Source organism: Lontra canadensis, unplaced genomic scaffold, assembly GCF_010015895.1.
Source record: "Lontra canadensis isolate GAN:19392208 unplaced genomic scaffold, GSC_riverotter_1.0 scaffold1, whole genome shotgun sequence".
Lineage (NCBI taxonomy): Eukaryota > Metazoa > Chordata > Mammalia > Carnivora > Mustelidae > Lontra > Lontra canadensis.
The window spans coordinates 97,440,384-97,460,595 of NW_022630995.1; the positions used below are offsets into that span (position 1 = coordinate 97,440,384).

Sequence of the window (20,212 nt, forward strand, 5' to 3'; positions counted from 1 at the left end):
CCAGGGCCCCAGGCTCCTGAATCCAGATTTTTACCTGCAGAACCCATTAGCCTCCATTTTAACAACCTAAGCAGAAGCACCTCAGAAGCACGCTGTAGGACAACATTCGGTGTCATGTGCTGCACTGAGCTCATCTGGTCTCCTTATATGTGCTCTAGGTTCTTAATTCTTTATTGCATGATAAAGTTTCTAGATGCTTGGTGATCGTAGTTTTCTTCCTATGACTACTCCATAGTTTATCAAGGTCCCTATTAAATTTGGCACCCAAAATTAAATTTGCTTCTATAAAAATGGCTTATTAATGCAGAGCACAGAGGGACTGTTAATTTTCTTGATATCCGCTACTTATATTAAAGTAATTTAATGCTACCATACTTAACAATTACATAACTCCGTTGGTTTGTAGAATGTTTGGAATCATTCTAATCTAAATAATCTAAATGAAAATCTCAAGTCACAAATTTTTTTTTACCACTTGAACACACATATTTGTGCCAATTTAAATGCAAATATTTATATTTATATTTATCCCTGTTAGATTTAATTCTGTTAATATGCCATTTTATTAAGATCCTTTTCAAGATTTGGTGTCTTACCTGTCATATAAATGCATGCATGGATGGCTTTATTCAGTATGAAATAGCCTGTACTAGAGAGCCATCATTCCCTTTTTTTTACCCTATTCTGTTTAAGGTTTTTATGATTGATTTGGATGAAGATAAGTAGAGCACCTCAGGGAAATATGTGCCAAAGTATTCAAAGGCACAGAGATGCCAATTTAAAAAAGAAAAAAAAATGAAAGAAAAGAAATTGATTAGACAGAATTATTTTATATTTTAAAAATATGAAATAAACTGAATTCTGGAACACTGAAAAATAAAATAAATTTAAAAATATGAAATAGAGTGGAAATTCACATAGTTTTTAATTAAGACAAAATAATTCAGAGAAATGTCTCTCTTTTGGCAGCCACTTAGGACAATTGCCCTGGTTTCTCAGATGTACATGTTTACTTTTCCCTTCCATTAAGAATATTCTGTGGAAAAGTTTGAGAAGCACCAACATAAGATATCCTATTTTCATGTCCTCCGCAAAGCTGAGAAGTCTGTGTTCATCCAGTCATTTACAAAAATGGGAAGTAGGGGAAAGGCATCCTAACAAGCACTTTCTCATGTTATTTAAAGCCATTACTAGACATTTTTGAGAGGAAGCAACCCTTATTACTCCACCAAGGCAAGACAAATAACATAGCTAGCTACTATTTGATTTTTAAGCAGTCCTTTGATGTCTGCCTATTAACCTCATTAAAAAATAAGCCATACTGGTTTATTAAAGCTTCTCCTTAGTTGACATTTGTTGGCTGCTAATGACCATAACATTCATTTCTGTATGCTCAAAAACAAGCCTTTTAACAATCTGTTGTCAATCCTACATGCATGAATCAAGTTGCCTCTAATTTCTAGAACCCACCCTATTCTTCTCTTCAAAAATAAAGATGAAAGTTAGTCACTTATGGTCTGTGGTATCTTTCCTATTTCCCATGAGTTTTCAAAGACTGCTAAACAGTAGCTCTGAGATTATGACTGAAAATTCTGTTACCACCCTGGTAATTTATCTGGTCTCATTGAAAATATCCTGGAGTTAGTTTACTAATCTCTTACCTACCTTGGGCTAGAATTTTCACTTTAGTTAGTTTCTTCTCCATATTCAGTTGAAAAACCCATTTAGAAAAGAACAGAAAAAATAGGAGTTGAATGATTCTGCTACTTCTTTGATATACTTTCTCTTATCATCTCTAAACAGTAGACTTCTTATTTCCTTTTTCTTTTTAACAACAACATAAAAGCCTTCCAGTTCCTTCTGGTCAACTTTACCATATTTTTTATCCTGTTTATTGGGGCCTTTAGTTTATGGTGCTTTCATAATAGATTGCTACACTTCTACCTTCACCTTGATCACTCTCCTTCTTTATACCTTCTACATATATTATTTAAACTTTCAGATGAGTAGACAGACATTCAACTTCCCTGTCTGTTTTATTTAAATTATTTCACAATTATTCAGCTAAAAGTTTTTGGGTTTTTATCATCTCCCTTTGTTAGCCATAATCCCTTTTTGAGACTCAAGTCTATGGGTCAAAAATTTTTTGTCTTTGAACTTTTTGTATAAATTTCCCAAAGTCTAGGGGACTTGTCTGACTCTAAAGTCCAGCATTTTCTTTGGCAGCCCTCATAAACCATGAGCTTGGAGTTCTCAACATGTTTTATGTGATAGCACATCATTCATGATAGTCTCCCAGGTGACACACCCTCACCATTTACCCATGTTTTACAAACATCTAATATATCTTGTCTGAAAGTAAAACATTGTAATCATATTTAATTGTCACATATATTGGCTGTATGTCAGTTCTGATTGCTCTCTACAATGGTGGTGGTGACATTGGCAGGCTGTTGATTATGCAGAATTCTATGCTGCTTGCTACGTCAACCTTTTCCTCCCCCTCAGGAAAGCATACTTGTAAGAACATAAGAGCAGTGATATCATCAGATATCACTTGCCTACCCTCAAATGTATGTATTTTTAGAAAGTAGTTGGTTTACAATTTTAGTTCTTTCACTATTAGTAACACATTCCTTAGGACTCACTTCATGGGCCAAGACCAAGTTGTAGATGACAGAAGTGCCTTCTCTTCTCCACACCAGCAACTAGCTTCTCCTTATTGGTCAAAATTAAATGCAGACTTTTGGTTATGAGGACCGTCAGTAATTTACCTCATCAGGGTGGGCCAAGTCTCCTTTCTTAACAGATAACCCTCCTTTGTACAATTTGGGGGCCACCTGCCTCAGTAGTCCGTAATATTCTCCTGTAGTCATTATTTCTAACATGGTAGTGCTTTGGCAGTCTGTTTATATGAACCTTTTAAATATGGCAGTGAATTCCATGATGTCTGTAGAGTAAAGAAATGCAAGTTTTTGCAGTCTTTTAATTTAAAATACGTTGATCTCAACAGAATTTGAAGCTAGACACAAAATTGTAAAAAAGTATTTTTCTAACAAATTTAACAATGCATACTGAATTTAAAACAGTTAGATGTTTCAACAATGCACTCAGTGATGAAAGCACCAAGGACAAGCTGGAAAGGAAAGAGAGAGAAAGAAGAGGAAATTATACAAGATGGGACATTTCAGAGTTCTGGACAGGCCATCCATCTATGCTGGCCTCCTCCTAATACACAGAATGTGTCTAAACTAGAATTCTTCTTCCTTTTAAATTAAGAGCCATGTGGAATGAATGATTTTTCGTTGTTCAGCTGCTTGTATTGTAATTTTCACAATGTATTACATTGAAGCCAATCTGTTGCCAATGCAAAATATAGGATTTTCTTGAAACTTGCTTCTCAGAATATTTCAAGACTTTTGACACACCTTTATAAACCTGTTCTGTATTCCAAAGTCTCCAATAAAGAGAATATAATCTTTAGTAAAGGTAGTCATAAACTTTTTTCTAAAAAAACCTAAATTTTATGTATGAAGCCCTTTTCTACCTATTTGTGTGCCCCACTCCAGTTCAATTTCCCTGATGTTTTTACCTAGAAAATTTGACCAAATTAATCCACTGAAGCTGTTCTTCAAAATCCTAAAACATCCTTTTCAGCTCTAAAAAAGACTTCCAAGTTATTCCTGTTAGCCCGAAGATCAAAATATAACATGGCAAAAGACAAACAGCTTAGCTATTGTCCTTTGGCTACCTGAGTATCTTTTGACAAAGCTGAAGCTAAAAAAAAGAAGGAAAGACAGAAAAAAGGAGGAGAAGGAATAGAGTAAACATCACAATATTAAAGAGATTGTTTCAAAAGGAGCACGTATTTTTTTTTTAAGATCCACACCGGGTAAGGTGCATAAACAATAAATTTTGGAACACACACACAAAAATTAAATTACATTTTAAAAAAAAGATCCATACAGTCTGTTAGCAAATGTATTAGGATGCAGTGGTTACTATTTTTAGAAATGGCCTTACTATTTTCATGATCCTCTTTTTAAACTTCTTTTTGCTAATACTTAAAAATTTTAAGGATAAAGGAAAATTTTTTTCTTGCAATAGTAATACAACTATACAGTCTTGTAATGCATAATGGTACCAAGAGTTGGAGCCGCCCCTTTCCATTGGGTTGGATTTAACTTTAATGAATGCAAAATTTTGTACTTTCTCACTCTCGCCCACTAGGCAATGGCAGTGAATACCCATAGCAAATGCCGTAAAGCACTTCAGACATGAATGAACATCAAGGCTTAGCTGGTTGTACTAATCTTTCTTCATTTCCCAAAAAACTATCTATTAAAATTCAGACTTCAATTTTTTACAACTATTCTCACATGAATTTATTTTTAAGAACTAAAACATTACTCTAAAACATACTATTAGCTTATTAAGAACTACCCTAAAAATTATTTCTATGGAAGTCTTCCACACAACAAAAACCAAAACTATTTGTTTTTTCAGTTCAGAAGTCGCATGGTAGTTTTTAAGTAATCTCTACACCCAACATGGGGCCCGAACTTACAACTCCAAGAGTTGCAGGCTCTACTGACTGAGCCAACCAGGTGCCCCTTACATAGTATTTTTTTTTAGCACGATTAAAAACACTCCATTTGTGATTTTCTTAAAGGATATGAAAGTCTGAACAAAAGTCATCTACATCCTCAGATCCTTAACTGCATGGAAGAAATTTTGTGGCATTCACATGTCCCTAAGTTGTAAAACCTTAGCAGTAATACTCTGGCCTTGAACCTTCACTTTTAAAAGTCACCTGAGATTCCACACTTGACCTAGAACAAAGCAGCAATTTTTCTGAATCATCTCTGTGCCTCCGAGTCCAAAGTTCCCCTACACTTTGAGACCTGGGGAACAGGGTCTCAAATTGGATATAGGTTTCTTTTGCCAGATCATCTTCCCAGAAAGATTCTGACCCACATTGCAGTTTACAGACTTTGTACAACAGGAAAAAAATCAATGGCAAAACAACAACACAGGCAATGCTGCTCATCACGGCAAGGAAAGACACTTGAGAATCACCTTCTTCTTTCACTCTGTCAGTAGAAAACGTAATACATTGGTCTTTCTTGGGAGGTGCTCCTTTTGGACAGACACATGCTGTGTATTCCCTACCAGGCTCCAAGCCATCTATGGTTACTTGATTCTTGCTGGAGTCTGCATTCAGCAGCAGCAGGTCTTTCTCACCGTACTTGGAGTACATTACGGTCATCTCAGACTGGTGTGTGGTATTGACGGTGTTCCACATCAAAGTCACACTCTCTTCAGTCTCACGGACTATCCTGAGATTTTCTGCTGTGGCATTCTTTTCCATTGGTGTCATTTGATTCACTGATGCCAACTCTTCTTTTTTACTTGCACTAGCTGAGGGAAGCTTACTTCTACCTACTCCCACCTTTAAATTTCTTTTCCCATCTGGGCGGAGCTGGAGTGACTGCTGGCTGGCAATGGTGGGGCTTGTTGAAATTCTGTTGCTTGGAGTTGTGGCTGAAGACATCATGGAGGAGGGGAAAGTAGATGAGGAGAAGAAAGCAGCGGAGGGAGGAGATGAAGTAGAAGTAGAAAGAAAAATGGAAGAAGCAGGGAAGGAAGAAGGCCAGGCAGATGACCGTGAACCAGGTAGGGATGTAGCTCTAGATCCTGGCTGGACTTCTTCCTCAAGGTGATCTCTAGTTCTTTCAGAGGTATCTGATGATAGAGTAGTCATGACAACACCAACCACTGTCACAGTAACCACAGCTTCTGACATTCCAGCCAGATTTTTGGCCTTACATTTGTAATCCCCAGCATCCTTATAAGAAATGCCTGTCAAGCTTATTATGGACCATCTGACTCCTTCCCCTGGAGATTCCTGAATTACTGTAAGAAAAAATACATATACTCTGTAAGGGGAAAAAAAGGAGAAACTCAAGCAACATGCTAACCGATCTGGTTCTACATGCATCCTTTTCACATAAACCAAGAGGGAAATAGCACACAATCACCAGTCTTTGATGGCAGGTATAGTTCAGGTCTAGGACATGCCAAGTACCATGAGGTCTGTATGGGGAAGGGTATTTTAAAAAGACACAAGGCTGTGAATTGGGAGACTTAGCTTTAGTAAACGTTTGTCCACAGATGAGTATGTAATTTCAGACAAGTCAATTAGGATCTTTAGGCCTCTGTTTCTGTATTTTTTAAATAAGGGGATAAGACAAAGTGGTCTCAAAGATGCTCTCCAATTTTAACTCACCGTGGTCCTATAAAATGGTGATTATAAGATCTTACTTAAATATTTCCCCAAATATTTTTTCATTGTCATAAAATGCTATCTATCTACATAGTCAGATGGCATAACAGATCATTTTCTGGCATAGAGAAGTCATAATTAGTATTCTCAGTCTTTCATTTTATATTTAATCTAGATGAGTTAATAAGCCATGGGTTCTTTTATTTGTAGAATAATATATAGTTTTAGGGGCGCCTGGGTGGCTCAGTGGGTTAAGTCTCTGCCTTCAGCTCAGGTCATGATCTCAGGGTCCTGGGATAGAGCCCAGCTTCAGGCTTTCTGCTCAGCAGGAGCCTGCTTCCCCTCTTTCTCTGCCTGCCTCTCCGCCTACTTGTGATCTCTCTCTCTCTCTCTCTGTGTCAAATAAATAAATAAATCTAAAAAAAAAAATAATATATAGTTTTTGCATTGGAATTTTACTTTCCTAAACACTGAAATCTAACATATTACCATTCTGTCTTGATTTCAGAAGCTTTCTGAAGAAGAATAATATACTAAACAGTATCCTAGTATCCAAAATTTAACTTACTACTTTAAGCTGTGGGTCATTTACTATCTATTTGTAAGAATATTAGGCCTTGACTTATTTCTTCTTCCATCAGGTTTCACTAATTTTACTTTGATTTACGTTTACATTTATTTTACTTTGATTTACATTTAATTTTTTAAATTTAATTTTATTTTTTCAGTGTTCAATGTTCATTGTTTATGCACTGTACCCAGTGCTCCATGCAATGTGTGCCCTCCTTAATATCCACCACCAGGCTCACCCAACCCCCCACCTCCCTCCCCTCCAAAACCCTCAGTTTGTTTCTCAGAAACAAATAAAATTTACATTTAATTTTAAATATATCACTAGTTTTTTAAATATATCACTTTAATTCACCAGAATATCACTACTGAAACTAAAGCCAAAGCACTGAGTTGGTTATAGTAGGATCTAAAAAGTCTATGTAACCAGTATTTCTAAAAATTACACTTTTGCTTCATGATAAGGTTTGTATGTAATTTATTATTTAAATAATCCTCAAAAATGAGACACTTGCATGAAAATCTTTTCTAAGAAAACTGTAATAGTTATACATTTTTAAGTGAGTCATATCCAAGATGACGCAGCAAGACAAGGGGCCTTATTTGCAATCGTCTATCCACTGGATCATGTTTTCTATCAAAAAAAAAATCAGATTGTCTAATTTCATCTATGTAATTAGATAAGCTGAGAAAAATATTAACAAATAAAACGAACCTTTCAAATTTCTTTTATACAACAATCTTGGCATATTTTATTAGAATTTACTAGTCAATTTTGGGGATGCCTGGGTGGCTCAGTTGGTTAAGCGTCTGCCTTTGGCCCAGGTCATGATCCCAGGATTCTGGGATCGATCCCTTTATCAGGGATCCTGTGAACAGGGAGCCTGCTTCTCCCTCTCCCTCTCTCTGTGCCCATGCTCTCTCTCTCTCTCAAATAAATAAACTCTTTTAAAAAAGGAATAAAGAAAATACCTGTGTGATTAACTGGTGAGCTGTCAGATCTGGTCCATGTGAGCTGTGGGGTAGGGTAGCCAGTAGCATCACACCGCAGCAGAACATTACTGCCCAGAGCAGATGTGATCTGGGTGGCTGAGGTCATAACGGACGGCTTCAGACACTGCTCCAGCTCAGCCCGCTGAAACAAAATCCCTGTCAGGCGCTCAGGCTCGCTACAAATCATTAGAGGATCAAGCAGCACTACAGCAGGGTCAGCAACTTTTGACAGCTCAATCATTTTGGAAATGTGGCAGTCACAGAACCAAGGGTTGTCCTGCAGACCTAAACCAGAAGGGAGGAAAAGATTGACAAAGATTATTCTGTTGACTTCTGTTTACATCACAACCTCTCAGGCAAGCAAGTATCTGTATTATCTCCCTAAAAATCGAGGTGCTTTGAGAGATGGAATGGAGTCGCCTCCCTGTCAATTTTGCTCTGCAGTTTGGCTACCTGAAGGAATACAGCCTGTCAGGTCAGGTCATTAATAATCATAGCCAACATTTATTGTGCATGTACTCTGGGCAAGACTCTGTTCTAAGCGCTTGTCTGTATTATTTCATTTAATCCTAAAAATCCTATGAGAAAGAGGATTATTATCCCCATCTTAAGAATGAAGAAGCTGAGATACAGAGAAATCAAATTATTTGAGCAGGGCCATATAGCTCAATCAGCCAAGGTTTTAATTCAAGTACCACAGAATACTATAAAACACTGCTAGAGATATTTCTAGAGTGCTCGGGAAGTATATTATTGTCAGTATTGGAGGGTGTAGAGAGGCCCCCTAATTCAGCCCTCACTATGTCATGGTTTTGCAAGGTTTGAAGATCTGTGAAGGTAGTACAAGTTCTGTGTAGCAAAAATACAGAGTGAGATGAAGGCAATGTCAGGAGATAAGACTGGAGACCGGCAGAGGCTAGAACAGAGCTTGGCATGAATGTCATATATGGTGGCCAAGAAGGTGCACTGCTGCTCAAATCCCCCTTCAAGAGAGAATCAGCAGCAGAAATACAGTTAGCTGACAGCCTCCGGTTGGGGGACTGCCTCCCTCAGCTTTCAAACTGTTAGCAGAAGTGTGTTGGCCTTCAAAGGGACCATCAGTGAGAGCTTTCAAGGAAAGTGAGGAAAATATAACTACTGGAAACTAGAGGAAAGCAGACCCTTTGATGGCGTGGCAGAAAGTTGAGAAACATTGTCACGCGTGGTTAAGTATAAAGTGGAAAGTGTAAAGTGCACTCAATGAAACGAACATTCTCGCTAAGGATATTTCCATACCAAGTGCTGCAAGTGCTACCTGGTGTCTTCTTGCTGCTCATGGTAAAATGGAAAGGACAGTTAAAGGAAGAACTGTTAAAGAGAAAGGAGCCAAAACTTGCAGGGTTCAATAATAAAACTGAACATAATAAAAAAAATTTTAAAATAAAATTCAAACAAAAAACCCTGCTTCTTACTCCCAGCCTCTCCAAAGTTCTCAAACTAAGAAAAGGGCTTCCGAGCAAAAATCAAATAAATCCAGGGAGGGTGAAACTATAAAATTATTTGCTAAGATCCCAGAAAGATCTAAGACAGTGCTTCAGAGCCGTTGGCAGACAAAAGTCTCTCTAAGGCTATTAAGGGGTGATAATGTCCTACAACAGCTTCACATAAAGCCCAAGGTTGCAAGGGATTTATCTCAATAATGTTTGTGGTTGTGGGTTTTTACTACTTTTAATAGAGTAGATTATACATTGATTCATAAGGAAAAAAGACAGAACTGCAATTTTAAAAAATGCTAACCATGTTGGAAGATTTAACTGTCCATTTGTAAATTCTATTTAGGTCTATTTTTGTTTTAATTTAAATTTCTATATATGTCTATTTTTATTATATTAGCACTTGATGATTGGTTCCTATTTTTCTGCCAGTATTAGTAAAAACTTGCTGTTTTTTTTTTTTAATCTTCTATCTTAGAAATTTCATTTCTTCCATGGGTGAATCACCTTGAACTTTTTACATTTAGTCCTGTATGTCTATGACCAGTCTCTAATATCCAGCTTGCCAGCAAACATCAATTTCATTCTGTCACGTAATAATATGTGGATAAAACTTTATGCTCTCAAAACACTTGTTATGCTAGATTTTTGCTTTATAAAATAATAACAAAACAGGTTGACAGTCACTGATTGCTTCCTATGTGGCAAATATTGTACTTTGTCAAGAATTGTAAAAGGTCTGAGCTTTATACTAGTTTAGGGGGACTAACACCTCCCAGTTGGCAAAAGACATAAGACTACTGGTCAGAGACGGAGGATAGTTTACAGCTCTGGAGGAAGACATTGTCTTCATTATACCAGGCAGTAAACATGCCTACCGTTTCTCTGGACAGAGACATATCTTTACCTTCCAAAACAGTTCTGTACACAGACGTCCTTAAAAAGATAGTTCAGGACAAAAGACAGTCAGTGACGGTCTCTGCTCACAAGACATGCAGAAATGTGAGAGGCCATGGAAAATTATCTTCCAACAGTACTAAGCATGCTAAAGCATTTGTCTACTTCAATCCTGACAATAGCATGAGGTAGATAATACTAGCATCATACTCATTTTAAAGAGGAGAAAGCCAACACTCAGGTTAAGGGATCTTCCTGTGGTCATACAACTGGATATAGTCAGGATCTGAACCTTGGTATCCTTAGAGCTTTCATTCTCAAGCTCTATATGTCCTACACTGACCTCATGAATGAAGTTAGTATGATTCTTTTGAGTTTCACATCAGAGGACACTAAAGCACAAAGAGATTACTGCCTTGGTTCTGTAAGTAGCTTAGAGTCCTAAGTCCCAGATTTTCAGCTTCCTAATATAATATTCCTTCTACCATAACTCATTTCATCACCTAAAAACATCTAGAGCAGGGGTGGCAGCTATAAGTGCTGTTATCTATAAACACATGTCAAAGCAGTGATGTCTGGAGCACAAATGTCTACATAGGGGAAGATTCAAGAACTGTAACATTTACAGTTTTATTCATGCTATGAAACTGTCATAAACCTATGTTAATGGTGAAAGAAAAATTTTTTTAAAGATTATTTATTTGAGAAAGAAAGAAAGAGAGTGTGCTTGTGCTCGCAAGCAGGGAGAGGGGCCGAGGGAAGGACAGAGAGAGTCTCAAGAAGACCCCGCGAGCATGGAACCCCATGCAGGGGCTCCATCTTACAACCCTGAGATCATGATCTGAGCTAAAATCAAGAATCAGATGCTTAACTGACTGAGCCACCCAGGTGCCCCTGAAACAAAATTCTTTTAAAAATTAATCCAACTGGCTATGTCTTAAAGTTATATAAAACAGGAAAATATTTTTTTAAATCCTTAAAAATAGAGTATTTATTCTACCTTTGAAACATCAAGGTCAAAGGCACAACTTTTAAAACCTGAATAATAAGAGTGACCTGAGGGCTGAACCAGTTCATCAAGTGTTTTGTTTTTGTTTTTGTTTTTCCCTTTTGGGGACAAAGGTACAAGAACTCCCTGAAGTTAAACTGTTATTTGTACTGCATTCCTTCAAGGCAACATACCAACCACAATCACAGTAATTTGCACTAATTAATTTAGTTCATCTAACTATTCTTGGATAGGGGCAAATAAATTTTGCCTTATTCCTTTTCTAAAAGGATAATGTTTTCCATGCACCACAGTAGTTGAATTAAATGTGTTATTTTTTTTGTGAAAAGTTCACAATAAATTTCTGTACAAAAGTAACTCTGCTGACTACAAGCTCTTGAAAGCAAAAAACCATATCTTGGTCAATTTGGGGGTGGCAGTGGCATTTAACAATTCAGGAGGGAAAGTAAAGTCTTTTCAACAAATGGTGGGGGGACAACTGGACATCTGCTTAGAAAAAGCCTCAACCCCTGCCTCACACTATACTCAAAAACTGTTTTGAGACAGAACACAGTCATAAGCATAAAAGATAAGAATATTTAAAAAAAAAAAAAAAGGTAAGAATATTAAAGCCAATGGGGTCCCTGGGTGGCTAAGTGGGTTAAAGCCTCTGCCTTCGGCTCAGGTCATGATCCCAGGGTCCTGGGATCGAGCCCCGCATTGGGCTCTTTGCTCAGTGGGGAGCCTGCTTCCCCCACCCCGCCTGCCTCTCTGCCTACTTGTGATCTCTGTCTGTCAAATAAATAAATAAAATCTTTAAAAAAAAGCCAGAAATTGAATATAAAAGTTAAAACTATAAAGAAAATAGAATTTCTGTGACTTGTAGGTAGACAGATATTTCTTAGATGAGACACACAAAGCACTAACTATAAAAGAAAAAAACTAATAAATCAGATGTCATTAAAATTTAAAACCTTCTTACCAAAGACACCATGAAGAAAATGAATAAATAAATCACAGGTTTGGAGAAAATATCAATAACACATATAACTGACAAAAGGCTTGAATTCAACAATTTAAAAAACTTTTAAAAAATTATATATTGGCATAAAGGAATATAGCAATGAGCAATAACCCAATGAAAGCATGGTCAACAGCATTAGTCATCAGGGAAATGCAAATTAAAATCACAATGTCAAATCACTGCCTGACCCATCACCCCCAGGAATGGTGGAAATGAAAAAATCTGATAACATCAAATGTTGGTAAGAATATGGAGAAAGTAGACTGTTGTGCAGTGCTAGTGGGAGTGTACAATGGTACAACATCTTTGGAAAATTGGCAGTTTCTTAAAATGATATATAGCCATCCTATGACCTAGCAATCTGAAGCCTAGGAATTTATCCAAAAGAAATGAAAATATGTACTACAAAGAGCTTTGTATAATAGCAGCTTAATTCATAATAGCTAAAGACTGGTAACCGCCCATGTTTCCAAAAACAGGAGACAGGATGAACAATTCATATATTTGTAAAACTGAAATGACTCAGCAGAAGGAACTACCCATTCATGCAATGACGTCGATGAATCTCAAAAACAATAATGCTAAATGAAAGAAGCCAGGCACAAGGGCCATCTTGTATGATTTCATTTACGTAAAATTCTAGGGCAGACAAAATTAACCTATTGTGATGAATAAAAACAGTGGTTGCTTGAAATGGAGGCACCTGGTCGAGAAGCAGCACAGGGGAATTTTCCAGTGTAATGAAATTATTCCATATCTTAATGAGGGTGTGGGTTTCGTCAGGGTATATCATTTATCATCATTTACTAAGCTGTACACTTAAGATCCACGGTATGCAAATTATACCTCAACTCCTCAATTTAGAAAAGGCTTAAAAAACAAAAGAATGATATCTCTGGAGATGGAGTGAACTTGAAGCTTGACTCTGACTCTTCACCAGCTGTACAAAGCAGGTAATAATTACAGACCCACTTTACAGCCTTGTCCTCAGATCCCTCCAAGGAGTCCTCAAAAGAGCACCTGGCAAGGAGTTCACTTATCTATGTGGATTTATCTCCTCTGTGCCTCAAAAAGAACCAGTTTATCAACCGGGATTAAGGAGTGTTCATTGAATGAAATGAACACCATTTTAGAAAAATTTTGTGGAAATACTCGTGTGGTTACTGCCCTTCAGGTAAACTTCATTCTGAACAGGAAAAGAATTCATGTTTGCAATTGAGCAAATTCAAGTAGCAATAAAGCAACCAACAAAGCATTTAATGCCCTCTCCTGCAAGCTTTTTCCAGGACAAAGAGTGTTGGGGCTTACAGAGTCTGCCTGTGTAAATATTTGTATCTTCCTGAGGAAGAGGCCATGGAAATTTACCTGCATTGCAAATAAAAAATCCAGTCTAGTTTCACACTTCACTTAAATGTTTACTTGCAGGACACTAGTTTATGTTTGTATAATACATCAGAGGACAATTTTGTTAAATTTTTTTTAACTCATGTAGAAATTTTTACTCATGTAGAAAAGAGGAGTAATGGAAAAGCCTCTTCCTAATTTTTTAAAAATAAATACACTACTTAAAGATATCAGTAAGGCGTATGTGAGGAAGACAACTCTGATATTATCACATACAGTACCCTGCATGATGCAGGAGTGGGGAACATCACGAGTCGTGCAGTCAAACCACCTGTATTCACCCCAGCTCCACCACTGTGTGATGAGTAAGTCTGCGCACGTGGCTTAATGTGTGTCTCCATTCTTCTTCTATAAAATGGGGATGGAATGGTATTTACCACAGGGTTAACATGAGACTGGGAGAAGTTACATCTATAAAATGTAAGAACTAGGTTTGGCCCTGAGTAAGCACTCCATTAATATTAGCTACCATTATTATTGTTACAAACATAACTTCCATCTGCTCACAATAATAAACACAGGACACTAACAAATAAAAGCAGAATATATCCCACTGTAATAATAGAAAAGTAAATTCTGCGGGGTACCTGGAAAGATACAGTTGCAACAGTTATACACCAAGTTCTAGAAAAGCTAGCATTGGTTTTCATCACCATATTTTAATGATGAAATTTGAAGACTCAAACACAGGTAAAATAACAGAAAAAGCCAAAATAGAGGAATCTTTGTAACACTCCCATCTCAGTCACAGCTGCTATGGCTTATTGTTGATCTAAAATCATAACCTTAGAGACTGTTCACCTCATATTCTAAAGAACTATCCCATAAACTCTCATAATATTCTCATTATAATCCTATGAGCAGGAGGGAGTGAGTCTTCCTATCTCCATTTTCCAGATGAGAAAACTGAGTTTTCTGTGTGTGATTCACACATATGAGCTAGTCTTCTTTTAGAGGAGAGTACTTTCTTCCCTTTCGTTACATAGCAGGCATGGCTTTGCTAAGATCAGCTGCCACATATGACTGGACATGTTTCAAAATATCTTTTGTTATTTATTATCATGATTATCATCATTATTATGAAAGCAATGCATGATTGCTGCAGAACATTTTGAAAATACAGAATACTGAAAAGATGTCCCATCACCAAAGAGGACAGTTAACCAGCTAGTGTATTTTTCAGTCTTTTTCTTTGCACATTTTAAAATAGTTATGATTGTGTACAATGACACATCCTGTTTTTTAAATTTAATGTTATACCAAAATGATTTTCATGTTGCCCCTTTAAAGAATCTGCTTTTGAAGAATCTGAACCCCATAACAGAGATATTTATCTCCATGTTTATCTTCATGAACAGTGAAATTTCATAACCCTTTTCATTTCATCCCTAAATTTTCACCCAGATTTAATTCACAATGGAAAAATATTAATGTCCTGCAAATAAGTTCTTTATAGTGATATTAACAATATTAATGACTAATCATTAGAGAGCTATTAATAGTAGTTTGGTAATTTGATTTTATTTTCTACTATATAGCTCCTTTTGGCAAATCTAAAGAAACTTAGAAAAATGTGTAGGAAAAAAATGTGTAGAGAAACAGAATCTCATTATTTAAATTAAGATAGTTTCTAGCTATTAGTCACAAGAACTAAATTAGTGGCTAAAATAAATACTACAGTATAGGCTTACATGATGCCTATCACGGTAGACATAAGGACTCCATAGCTATTGTTAAATTAATGTTTTTTTCCCTAGCTAACCCTATAATATTTCTTTTATTCTTTAATAAAAATGATTGAAGCACTAGATAAGCAGTAGGCAAACATAAAATAGGTATAGAATAAATAATTACATGATTTTTCCTCTGTTTGGTTATCACTCACACTTTTAGTCTCATAAGCACCAAAATGCATTTACATTTCAACCAAAGCAATGCTAAAATCATTTAAATGCTGCCACAGCATTTTCCTTTTTATAAAAAAAAAAAATTTCAAATTATTTATTCTTGACTTCAGCAAATATTTGAGCATGTGATACTGGTCGGCAGGGATTCCTGGCATAAATTCAGCATCAAGTTGCTTCTCACACCAAAAGGCTTGTAAGTCATTTCATTGGCCAAACAATCAGTTCTTTCATCCCAAGAAATACAACCTCTTCCATGGCCCTATGGACGTCACGAGTGAACTGACAACACAGCCTTATTGGGTGAACAAGAATTTAGTAGGAGATCAAATTGACTGATCAGAGCCTTAGGCTTGTGTCTCACACAAAAGTATGAGAGGCCTCACTGCCCGCAGGTACCCCTGAGAAGGGTCTCAGTTCACTGATTTCAATCTGGCAACGACATTTACTGGGCATTCTCCATGTGCAGAGCACCGTGCAAAACACTGTGGGAAGGTACTTTAAAAAAAAAAAAAAAAGAGGAAGAGAAAGACTTACTGGAAGGAGCTTATACTTTAAGAACCCAAGACAAATACCCACAGAACCTAAACAAGTCAAGATCAAAGTCTGCAAAACAAATCACAGCTACACTAATCCATTAGGAGATTGTCTTCATCATTTCTTTTTAGATTAAGAGAATCTGGAAGCTATTCTCCTGAACTAATAAAACCACCACCACCTTATAAAGATGCCAGTGCCCCTCTTTCACTCCTGAAGAGTCTGATGAAGGGCTGAACAGAGACCAGAGCAGGTTGGCTGGGGCAGGGCATGGAGCACTGATGTGCTCTCAGAATTGGGGCAGGGGGGTGGATTTTATCACTGAGCCCCAAGCTAACAGCAGCATTAGTCTCTTGGTTTATGAGGGTCTCTCATCTCCCTCCCAACACACACACACACACACACACACACACACACACACACACACTGCTGCCTTCACTCCAGCGCACACAGCAATTACCCTTTACACAGGGTAAGGCCTAGATCTGACCTAGATCAACCGATAAAGTATCAGCCCATCAAATGTGCAAGTAGAGAGTAAGAAGTGAAATTTGACACATATGTAAAGACTGGGCAGCTGAAGCCTTGCAAAACAAATTATCTGGACCTGAGAAGCCCAGAGGCTTCTGAGCTTACCAAGAACAATTCTTCGTGGTGTAAGTTCCAGGCTCCATGATGATGTAAGTGAGTGGGACCAGCTCTCCAGGAAATCCGGTGGTAGTGTGGTCAGCCTATTGCTCGATAAATCCAAGTAGGCAAGGTTCTTCAGGTACCTGACCACCTCGTTTGGCACACTGGTTATTCTGTTGTTGTGCAAGTCCAGGGTCCTCAGATGGGGCATGTCCAGCAGAGATGCCCAAGGGAAAGCAGCCAGAGAATTTCCATCCAAGCGCAACTCATGTAGCTGCTTGAGGTTGTAAAAGCTGCTGGCCTCAAGGCTGGCCACGGAATTGTAAGTCACCCAAAGGTACTGGAGCTCCACCAGGTAGTAGAAGGCCTCTGCGGGGATCCTGCGGACCACAGTCTTCTCTATCTGCAGCTTCACAGTGTCCACGGGGAAGTTCATAGGGACCTCGTTCATATCCATGTCATTACATAGAACCGACCTAGTGTCACAAGAGCAATGGAAGAAAACCTGCTTTCCAAGACCCATGGGAAAAAATAATACTTGAAACATGCATCAGGTTTTCATTTCCTCCTGGTTTTCACAAAACAGTTGTTCAGCCTGACTGACCTATTCATAATTCATCATCATCATCATCATTACCATCATCTTCTTCTAGATTGAACCATATGAAGTGGTCACTTTTGCAGGTTAAAAATGAACAAATATCAGCAATCTCGTGGTTCAGCCTAACACGGATGGAGCTCTCTATGTGTGAGGCCTGGGCAACATATCACATCCACCCTATTTAACCAGCAACAGCCCTAGAAGGTAGATACTGGGGAAAAGAGGTAAAGCACCAGCTTTGGGGTCAAGCTGATCTTGGTTCAGATCTAAGCTCTGCCACTTCCTCTGTGGCCATGAAAAGCCACTTCACCAATCCCTCCATTTCATTTTCCCATATAGCCTGTTATAATTAAGTGAAAAGAATATAAAATGTTATACCTTCCTGGCACATAATAGGCACTTAATGGTTGTTTGCTATTTTTATCATCAATCTCATTTTTACAGAGAAAATAACCGAGGCCCACCAACACAAGGTAACTGCCCAAGATCACATAGCTAGTGGGTTACACAGCCACCTTTCAAACCCATGTCTATCCAACTCCAAAGTACACGCTCTTAACCTCTTTAGGAAATGGTCTGTTTTTTTTTTTTTAAACCCTGTTGAAGTTATAAATTGATCTTTTTTAAGATAATTTAATTTTAAAAAGGAAGGAAGGAAGGGAGGGAGAAAAGAGAAAGAGCAAGTTGTTCACACTAGATGCTTAAAGTTGAACTCTATTTTAATAATGTGACCGGCGCATTGCTTTTAGCCTAAGGAATAAATCAAACTGTGAGTTTACTCCTTTTACCATTACTAACTGAAGTGACCTTGAATAAGTCACACTGTGATCTTGTTTAGTGGCAATGTGTAAAACAGGCACAGAAAAACAAGCCTGTCCCGTGTGTGTGAAACGTATGAAGAATCAGAGAATTTAATTCATTTTAACCTGAAAAAAGACCTATTTATGTCTCATTATATACTCACCCCCACTGGAATGCTGAAAACGGATGTTTAAATTTTTTTTGCAAAGCATAGTCTAAATTGTATAATGTAAAATTACGTTATACATAGAAATACATTATACTTGTATATAGTAGCAATGAAACAGCCATGCCATAAAAATACATGACATTAAATCAGTGAATTTCAAAAGCCAGAGTATAATGTGAAGAGAGGTAGACAGCATAAAGCTGGGGTGTACTGGCAGGGTCATCTTTCTGTAACTTTAGGAGATGGCCCTATGGAATCATTGGAATTCTCTAGGAACTCCTATTATTCTTTATCTCTATTCTGTATCACAAGTTCCATTGCTACTTTATATGGGAATGATCTGATATCTACTTACTAGGTCAGCATTCCAGTGTAATGGAAAAAAGTCTACATAGGAAACAAAGACCTTATCAAATAGTCCCTGCATCAACTCAGTGCTGTCACCTTAGACAAGGTTTATAATCTCTGTATGATTGTTTCTTTGTCTATAAAATGACAATAGTCAAACTAGATTATTTCTAGAGTCCTATGCTATGGTTTTTACAAAATCCATCAATAATGGGGCCATCACCAAGAAAAAAACATTTCTGTGACTGTTTCCTCAAAAGTACCCTGCCCTGAGTCATTAGCTGCCTCATATCTTTTGCCAAGTAGGTCTTTAATTTGTTACATTGTTCTCTTTGTCTGAAGCCACCTAGAGAATATCTCAAAAAGATACCATGAGTCGGTTAAATAAAGTTCATACAATAAGACAAACTACTCAAAAATAAATTTTAATTGTTATTTATTTGTTTAAAGTTGTAAGGCATAAATTGGGTGATTGTTTTAACAAATTATTTTCTGTAGGAGGCTCACTATTCACTTCAACCAAGTCACAAAATAACCTATTTTGTTGTCAGATATCCTCTCCAGGGGTGCCTGGGTAGCTAAGTCCGTTAAGCATCATTGACTCAGGTCATGATCTCAGGGTCCTGGGATCAAGTCCCACATCAGGCTCTCTGCTCAGGGGAGGGCCTGCTTCTCCCTCTCCCCACCCCAACTATCTCTCTTGAAGTCTTTAATAAATAAATAAATATCCTCTAAAAAAAAATCAAGTTCTACCACGTTTAGCTAACAAAAGTCCTGTTTTTCATTTAACTTCTATTTCAAAGGGCTCACATATATTAAAAGTACGTAATTATTCTCAATTCACAGGTAGATGTTAAAAGCAACCCGGAGGGCAACTGACTTCTGTGAAGCCCTCCAGTATCTGCAACAGACAGGGCTGACCCACATCTTTCAATGTCTTTGTAAACTCCAAAACTTTAAAATGAAAAATCTTAATCACGAACCTCTCTAATTTCACTCTTATGAGCTTCCCTGCTACTTTTAAAAAAATCTATCTAGCTGGCATGAATAACCTTCAAAATGAAACGGGAACTCGGGGAAGCAAATCATCTGGGCACATCAAGCACCTCCTGATCCGCCCTCCCTCCTGGGCTTGCTTTCTATCAACAAGCTGAGCGGCCGCACTCATTCTAGTAGTCTGACCTCCTGAAGCGGACATGTTGGGAATACGAGTGCAATGGATACTTCTGTAACACAGAATGTGTTTGAGAGTCTCAAGTCATTTGAGGGGCTTTTAAGAGCTCAGCAGCTCAAAATGAAAACAACAGAGTGGGCAAATGGTATTAAAACAATGAGGTTAAAGCTTATGTAAATTAAACCTTCTCTCCTCTGATACCTGGCCAACAATTTGCATTCAAAGTAAGGCTATCTGGTTGGAGCCCTTTTCCTGAGAATCATTAGAACACTTAGAAGCAAGGAGAGAAGCGTACCTTGATCCCATGCCGCCATTTCTGCCTTGGTAATCGCAGGTGCACTGTGAAGGACACGAACAGCTCACTCCCTCCCACAGGCTAATAAGTACAATGCACAGACATGCGGAAAGATGCAT

General features: G+C 37.6%; 1 protein-coding gene across 1 annotated transcript; it reads right to left on the reverse strand.

The window, feature by feature from the left end:
- Positions 1 to 4,627: 4,627 nt before the first annotated feature.
- LRIT3 (leucine rich repeat, Ig-like and transmembrane domains 3) lies at positions 4,628 to 20,212 on the reverse strand. Its single transcript, XM_032859880.1, has 4 exons — positions 20,094 to 20,212; positions 16,712 to 17,181; positions 7,829 to 8,134; positions 4,628 to 5,916 (listed from the first exon to the last, which is right to left on the reverse strand). Exons 1-4 carry the CDS (start codon positions 20,210 to 20,212, stop codon positions 4,769 to 4,771), a joined length of 2,043 nt encoding a protein of 680 aa, XP_032715771.1. The 3' UTR covers positions 4,628 to 4,768.

Coding starts and splice junctions, on each gene's coding strand:
- LRIT3 (XM_032859880.1), bottom strand. CDS start 20,212: ATGCATCTTTCCGCATGTCTGTGCATTGTACTTATTAGCCTGTGGGAG. Junction 8,135..16,711: donor ACCACGAAGAATTGTTCTTG/GTAAGCTCAGAA, acceptor CTTCTGGTTTAG/GTCTGCAGGACAACCCTTGG. Junction 5,917..7,828: donor CTCACCAGTTAATCACACAG/GTATTTTCTTTA, acceptor TTTTTCTTACAG/TAATTCAGGAATCTCCAGGG.